Raw genomic sequence first — 8,080 nt, 5'->3', positions numbered from 1 at the left:
ATGGTCAAATATGAAGTCACGTAGCTACAAACAAACTTGCTATTGCCTTTTTTTTGTATCTGTTACAACATAGTGTTAAAACGATTCTAGTTGTGTTTCCATCAGAGGGTATGTTCTGAATATTTCTTGGCTTGAATGAATTGAGTTCTGCAGACATGAGAGTGATGTAAATGGTCGGATTTAATTGTCGTATCTGGTTTACCTGGGTGGACGTCTCCGAGGGTGGAGTTCTGAGGAGAACCGTACAGGTTCACCCCAGATGGGCCAAAGGTCGGGGTTAAACCCCTGCCACACAGAAGATGTTTTCTTAATCATGTAAATCTTTAAAAACAGTCTGGTTCAGACGAAAACAAGTAAAAGCTGATCTATCGGAAAAGCTCAAAATAAACATTTAAATTTAATTTCAAAAAAGTTTAAGGATGCCCTAGGTCAGGGGTCGGCACAGGCGGACGCGGTCCGGATCCGGACCCCGACCTATACGGACCGGACCTGTAATCCATACATTATAGCGGATTTCAATTTTTGAGGGGCGATTCTATTTTAACGCGCCGCCGAGAGGGGCCAAAGGAGAGGAGTGAGCTCGATACAGGGAGAGAAACACAGAAGAAGAGATGAGAGCGCGCAGAGAGAGGGAGAGGAAAGTGAGTGAAGAGAAAATAAGCGATTCAGGGAGAGAAGCGGAGGGAGAGTGGAACAGGCGTGTTGCGGCAGACAGGGAGAGACAATAATTACACATGGCGCTCTCCAAGAAGAGGAAAAGGACAGTGGAACAGAGCTTTTAACCCTGAGTGACGGACTCATTCCATGTTCATCCTGCCCACTGGGAGCACAGAGCCAGTGGTGTCTATTGTCCAGAGACCGTGGCGCTCATTACAAGGTGCCGAACGCCACTATGAGACAAAACACAAAGTGTTTGACCAAACATTCGCCTCTCAAGTCAGAACTGAGGTCCACAAAAAATAAGCAGTCTCAGAGCCCAATATGATCATGTCCACCAGGATTCAAATTAAAACAAATATCGTTCCAGGGCAGGCTAACCGGAGGCTAACCAATGAGCACCTGCACTGTGTGTATGAGGAATGGGCCCTGACACCATTCAGCCCAGATTTAAATCCTGGCAGGACAAGCTCCAGAGCTCAATTCTCACACTGAATTAAAAAAAAAGGAGTAAATGGACTGCAGTGAGGGTGAAAGAAAGAGAAACTTTAACACTGTTCAATTGTTATGAAGTGTAAGACTGATATTGTTCTATAATTGCGAAGACGTTAAGTACATTGATGTGAAACAGTTAACAAAGAAAAAGGGAAACTCAAGCTGCTGCTGTGGCTGCTGCACCACTTTATTTTATTTATCTAAAATTAAGCAGTTATAAGATGCACATATTTTCGCAAAACTATTTTATTATTTTCTCTATTTATTTTTAAATGTAGCCACCAGGATCAAAATTAAAACTACACATATCCACAGTATTTACTGTATATCTGTATAGTTCAATGTTAATAGACAATAAATATTGTTGTTTATGAATTGTACTTTCTTTATTTGTTTTGATGGCACCCTTGAAAGGGAGAAGCATTTATCTCATTGTACATGTATAATGACATTAAACTATTCTATTCTATTCTATTCTATTTGATCTGCAGTCAGTTGTTGATTACATGGAGACGTTGATAAAGCTGCAGGCTACTTCAATATATATCACACTAATTCATAAAGCAAGTTAGACATTTTGATGTTCCGGACCTTTGCATGTGGAGATTTTCTGTAACTGGACCTCGTTGAATTTTAGTTGAATACCCCTGCCCTAGGTTTTCCCCCTGCAAGTTGAAGGACAAGTCACAGCCAACAAACAGCTGATATACAGTATGTCCTACCCCTCGGTAAAAACGCATTTTATCCTGAAACTAACTAAATGAACATTCACTGATTCCAGTTTCAATTGTTCTCCTCTGGCAGGAAATAAAACCTCAACCTCTTATTTTCTCCCATAGGTACACACCAAGAGCCGCTTTCACACCAAGTACTTTGCTGGCACTTAGTGCCCCGGCACTTAGTACCCCAGGGCACTAAGTACCAATCGCGTTCACACCGGAGTACTTTTCCCTGAGGGAAGATTACGCAAATGAGCCGCTTACGTCACTTCGTGTTCTTCTGCTTTGGGTTTACTGGCAGACCGCAAATAACTTCACGGCGTATACTGCCACCCGAAGTCCCCGGCCGGAAGTCCCCGGAGTTGGGGACTGGCTTCATCACTCCACCGCTCCCATGTTTTTTTTTGTGTTGCCATAAATTATTCTCTCTCTGTTGGTGCCCGGGCTAATGCTAATAATGCTAATGCCAGCAAATACAATGGCGGCTTCAAAAAAATTTCAGAGTTTTACGGGGCGTGGTTTGCAATTCGCCCAGCCAATAGAAATTGGTACTTTTTTGGGACCACCTCTCTAGCAGGCACTAAAAATGGGGGTAAAAGTTCCCGGCACTAATTACTCTTTTTGGTGTGAACGCAACATAAGGGGTACTAACGGAACTAAACGGGAAAAGTACGGGGGAAAGTACTCCAGTGGGAACGCGCCTAATGCATTAAATTATTGCATTGGGGAACTATGTCTGTGAACAAGCTTTTTCTCATACTCCATACTGTGAGCCTCTGCACATTACTCTGACAATGTTGCACAAAACTTTAAAACTGCACTGCTCTTTGACTTTAATTCAGATATACTGTACAGTACATGTTTTCTTAACAATAGTTCTTCATTATGTCTTTTTGTCTTTTTGTTTCAATTTTCTTTTTTCTTTATTTATCTATTGTATTTCCTCTTACTGGGTTTATGTCCTTAAAATTACGCACAAATATATTGTATTCATATAAATGAGAATATAGGGCTTTCTCTAATGTAATACTGTGTCAGATAAATAACTTTCTCTAAGAAGGTGTGGTGTCTGATGTTTATTATAGTACCATTATATTATAAATTTAAACATTGGGTTTATACCGTTCCTGGTGGGGTCAGAAATCTGCTGCAGGTCCAGGAAGTGCGTTGCCAGGGCGATGTTTCCCATCTTGGCGTCATCAAGGACCTGGACTCTGATTCGCTGAGCCAGAGGGGGAAACTGCTCGATGAAGGAGATTTCTTCGTTCCATACGGGAGAGCTGGTGGCGCTGGCGACCGACGTCTCCCCCTGATTGAAAAAATACTGCTTATTTCTGTGTGTTTCCAACACATTTAAAGAACCTGTAAGAATTGGTTACTTGAAGTTGAAGTATTATTATATATTTTTCTTGCAACCAAATTGCACCTCCTTTTATGTTTTAGCTGTATTATATTGCATTGTTGAGGGAGCCTGGGACTTAAGTAAGGTTTTGGATGCAGAAACTTAACTTATAGTTGATTATTTCAAAATGGTTGTAATAGTACTTTTACTTAAGAAATGGATCTGAGTACTCTTTTCTCAAATGTAAGTGACGTCCAGCCATGTGTGCTCCATCCTGAGTTCCCCCTAAAAGCAAAGAGCTTTCTAGGGGCTCAAAATAAAGTACAGGAATTAAGTTTCTGAGTTCTCTAGAAAGTAAAAGGTACTTAGAGGAGAACAAATCTACAACAATTGGTTTTGACTCAGTACCTGTTGTCCAGCGAAGGACACTTGAACGTATGGGTCAATGAAGACTGTGCGGTCAGTGGCCTTCGACATCTTGGCCATAAGCCCCGCCTCCATGGTGGGCAGACCCTCGGCTCGGTAGATCCGGACACGGAACCGAGCCCACGGACGCTCAGAAGCCATTCCACGAGGAAGCAGCAAGTTCCTGCAAGGAAAACAACGTCAGAACCCAGAGCCAATCACAGATGCTTCTCACACTTTAGATAATACGTAGCCGTGTAATAAGTGGGATAATAGAGAGAAGAGGTTTTATCATTTGTTACTTAAAGAACGAGAGAAACCCAGAATTGAGTATTCTCCCAAACCCTGATATAATAAAATCAAGATTCATATGACGATGAAGAACAATTTTCCATATGTACTGTTACTGACTTCTCTATGTCGTCACTGGCTGAGGATGAGGAGGGGGCTGGCAGGCTGGCCATGCTCAGAGCATCTCCCTTCATCAGCACGCTGAGGCTCGCCTTCACGTAGCCTTTGATCCCTGATCTGGTGTCAGCCGGGTCTGTGAGAGGGCCCCACTTCTGGTAGAAGCGGTGGTCTGGAGAGTTTGGCACAGAGGTTAAAGGTCAGAGGGTAGTGTACAGTATTTTATATCAGAGTGCTGCAGTGCAACGGGGCTGGTACCTGGCTGGTTGTACACGGTGGAGATGTCGATCTTAAAGGTCCCAATGTGGGTCATCAGGAAGGCCAGGGTCCGTCTGTGAAACACCTGAGAGCAGGGGACGTCAACCAGAGGTGAGAACTTTCGGGCCCCTCCCAAAACTCTCATCAGGTTAACAGCGGTAGGAACAGAAGCAAAACATAGAATAAAACTGTAAAACTGACCTTTATCTCGATGACTTTGTCAAATAGGACCTGTGGAGTCTCCTGAAACTCAAACTGGAAGTTCTGGAAGACAAGAAAAGGCAAACAGCTGTTATATACTTAATGTACACTTTATTCTGCTGCACTGTATTTAATTGTATTGGACTGTATTTTACTTAAAACAACTCTACTGTGTTGTCATTTATTCTATTTACTCTACTGTAACATATTTTTCTGTACTGTATTTACTCTACTTACAGTACGTAAGTTCATGGTACTGTATTCTACTGTACTCTAATGTAGTTTATTGTATTTCATTAGACTGTATTTTAATGTACACTGCTGTACTGTATTTTTTTATTTTTTTTACTGTACTTTGCTGTTAATTTTCTTTCTGTACTGGATTTTACTCTACCGTTTTGTACTATAACATACTTTACGATACTGTATTTTACAGTACACCACTGTATTGTCTCCTCTCTGCACTACCTCGTTGTAGAAGGGGCAGTTGGTGGATTTCTGTGTCGCTGTGTGTTTTTTCTGATCTCCTACTCTGATGAAAACTGCAGGGTTGATGTTCACTCCAACCAGCTTCTGAGCCTCCAGGATGTTCACATTCACCTGCAAACACACAGACAGAACACACACACACACAGAACACACACACAGACAACACACACACACACACACACACACACACACACACACACACACACACACACACACACACACACACACACACACACACACACACACACGTGAGCAGAAAAGGAAGATCTGTAGCATTTTATTGGTGTGCATGACATATAATTTACTATTTATTGTGTACGTGTTTCATGGGACAGAAAATCATTTCAGAGGGCGTGTTAAAGACTGGGAGAAAGGTGAGCTTGTAACACACACACATACACACACACACACACACACACACACACACACACACACACACACACACACACACACACACACACACACACACAGACAGATAATGGGTGACCAAGCAAGTTGCATATGCCTAAAATGGGAGGCCTCTGTGTGATGGAGTAAACTTGTTCCAAGTAACTGTTTTGTTACTTAAAATGAATACACTGTACAGTAATTCATACTAAAGCTGTATATTTTTGGGGCATATTTGAAGAACAATTAATCGCTCAATACACAGCTCTTGAAAAAATCAAGAGACCACTTCATTTTTCTTAAATCTCAATCTCTACATGTTTGGCAGACATTCCATTCCAGTGTCTGTTGAATTCCAACACAGAGAAATGTTGTCAGTAGTTTATAGAATACATTTTTTTTTTATTCCAGAGCTGAACTCCTGAAATCCAGTTTTTGTTTATTTTTCCCATCAGAAGTGACTTCTACTAACCGGCGAATGCCTCTGTGATTTAAAAAAATATGTTTTATTCTGAATGGCTGGGAGGTATGTCCGCTATTAATCTCCACTTGAGGGGCATCTAAAAAAGGTAGTTTTAGTTGGACAAGTAGTCACAGTTGTGAAAATGACTAACCAGAATGTGTGCTCCAATAGAAGTCAGGCTGCTGGAAGAGAGACTTAAGGCCCGGACACACCAAGCTGACACCAAAGAACTGACACAGACGGACCCTGACTGTTGCGTCGCCTCGCGTCTCTGTGTTTTGGCCATGTGTCGCACTGGAACACACCGCAAAGACTTCAGCCGACGGCCAAGAAGCACGTACGAACTGCAGAACCTGCCTCTTCTGCTGAACGCTTTGACCGTCTCAACTCATGGCGGTCAAAGTCACAGGACCGGTAGGAAGGCACAGTCCATGTCGTCGACTCGGGAAAGTAAGGGGGGACAACAATCCCCTGGAACGGTTCGGCGGAAACCTCAGCGTAGGATTCTTTGACATCGAGTAGCACTACCGGGGAGCGGCGGTTTTGGAAGGGTATTTTCCCTTCTAGCCCAAGTACCCCGCCGACTTGTCTTTCCCGGCTTAAAAGGATGACTCCAAGGAACTTGCGTGCACCGTGCGCAGTAGCACCCGGACGCGCCGGGCCAGTACTTTAGTGTGTCTTGCCACTTCTCACGTATTAGCTCGATAATTGATTTCGGCTCCACCACAAAAGGACTGTTGTTGTACGGCCAGGTCTATCCAGGGGGACGTGGGGCGTATCGCGGCAAACTGCTCTAAGGGACGCCAAATAGTGTGAGTGCTACACGTGCGCGCGGAGGACAGGACGGAGGAAATTGCCTCAATGGTCCGCACCGCCGCCCGCTCACCCCTTAACGTAGAGTCATTACTCCACCAGAGTTCACTTAACATGTGTAGCCATTTACGTTGCCATAGACGGCTGAAAGGTGCGTCTGTAAACCCCTTTTCACCCTTACACCTCTCTCTACTGAGAATGAGACCCTATTTACGTTAGCAAAAAATGACTTACGTAAAAAGTGTGTGTAGGTGAGGAATCTTGGATCCCAATGGTTACTGCTTGGTTTGGGCAAAAAGACGTCTCCAGGGGAACTTGCGGCGCCGGGTTGAGAGTGGTACCGGCAGCGCGGAAGGCATAATTCGACACAAGAGGTGTAAGGTGACCACCTCGGCGTAATTAGACCGTAATACGGTCCGTTCCACCACAAAAAGACTTGGTGTCGTGCGGCCGGTATGCAGAGGGAACTTGGCGTGTCACGAAAACCTTGTCGTGAAATACGCTAAATAAGGTGAGTAGTCACGACGCCGCGGGTGAGACGACGAGGAATGACCTCAACGTCGCCCGCCGCTCACCACCCTTTCACGGAAGGCAGAGATCCTGAGCCTTTCGTCTTCGTCGATGCGGTTCGACGCTTTATGAGGGAGTAGGTGCTACTGGTTTCATTTAGCTAGGGTTTTCTCGGGAACGGTAGACTTCCAGGTGGATTGGCCAGAAAGATGTGGGACCATTCCCTCCCAATAAACAAGCTCATAAGCTGACTATTGAGAGTGTCGTCGGACGACCAGGGGCATTCATTAAGGGGACGAAAGAGTTCAGGTGTCTTGTAAGTCTGATCTACCCTTCGGACGTAGGTTGCGGACGTAATTGGTAAGCTCCAAAACCCAAGGCTTTAGTCGGAATTCCGGGCCTGTGTGGTCGGCTAAAAACCGGGAGCACCTGTCAGTCCGGCTGCTACTTCGCGCTGTGGCGGGATGACGTCTAACCACACAGGGCATTGCAGGACGAAAAAGTCGGCAGCGGGCTACGAAAGCCGGGGCTTTTGGGACCTACACGGGTAACTTTAGCCGTCAGGCCGGCTTCATAGACGTTTGGTATTTGTAGTGAGGACTAACCGCAGCAAGTCGATCGGGCTTAGTCACCCGTAATCTATCGCTGCCCTTCACTCCCTGGGGGTGTTTGGGTATTTTCGTTTAGAAACTTCTTAAAGAAAATTTGAGGTCAGGAGCTATGTCCGAAACCCTTTCGGGGTTCGAAGAGGCCAACCATCTCACCCTTTACCGTGGTGGCGATAGACAAGACAAACAAATAGGGGTGGCCGGTCAGCAAAGAAAGAGGCCGGTAGTGGCGGTCAGACAGAAGCCAACAACGGGGAGAAAACTTACCTGCTTATTGTGATGGGTTCCTCGGGTCGGACGACCTTCCTTCTTATTTAACCGGTGA

General features: G+C 44.7%; 2 protein-coding genes across 2 annotated transcripts in view; one reads left to right on the top strand and one right to left on the bottom strand.

Annotated features, from left to right (window-relative positions):
* The window catches only part of LOC104948000 (pleckstrin homology domain-containing family H member 2-like), a 36,203-nt gene extending 29,207 nt beyond the window's left edge, over nucleotides 1-6,996 (bottom strand). The window contains exons 1-8 of the mRNA XM_010774140.1: nucleotides 6,979-6,996; nucleotides 4,954-5,085; nucleotides 4,486-4,548; nucleotides 4,285-4,369; nucleotides 4,030-4,198; nucleotides 3,622-3,802; nucleotides 2,981-3,180; nucleotides 203-230 (exon numbers count right to left, since the gene is read on the bottom strand). Of these exons, the coding sequence (XP_010772442.1) occupies nucleotides 203-230; nucleotides 2,981-3,180; nucleotides 3,622-3,802; nucleotides 4,030-4,198; nucleotides 4,285-4,369; nucleotides 4,486-4,548; nucleotides 4,954-5,085; nucleotides 6,979-6,996 (876 nt within the window). The remainder of the gene's footprint in view (nucleotides 1-202; nucleotides 231-2,980; nucleotides 3,181-3,621; nucleotides 3,803-4,029; nucleotides 4,199-4,284; nucleotides 4,370-4,485; nucleotides 4,549-4,953; nucleotides 5,086-6,978) is intronic.
* Nucleotides 6,997-7,867: 871 nt separating this feature from the next.
* Nucleotides 7,868-8,080, top strand: part of LOC104947999 (N-chimaerin-like) — a 13,184-nt gene continuing 12,971 nt past the window's right edge. Inside the window, exon 1 of the mRNA XM_010774139.1 lies at nucleotides 7,868-7,958. Coding sequence (XP_010772441.1) covers nucleotides 7,868-7,958 — 91 coding nt within the window. The remainder of the gene's footprint in view (nucleotides 7,959-8,080) is intronic.

Source organism: Notothenia coriiceps, unplaced genomic scaffold (assembly GCF_000735185.1).
Source record: "Notothenia coriiceps isolate Sejong01 unplaced genomic scaffold, NC01 NC01_scaffold00013590, whole genome shotgun sequence".
Classification (NCBI taxonomy): Eukaryota; Metazoa; Chordata; class Actinopteri; order Perciformes; family Nototheniidae; genus Notothenia; species Notothenia coriiceps.
Note: the sequence above shows the minus strand (reverse complement) of the source record. Positions and strands in the feature narration are given on the sequence as shown.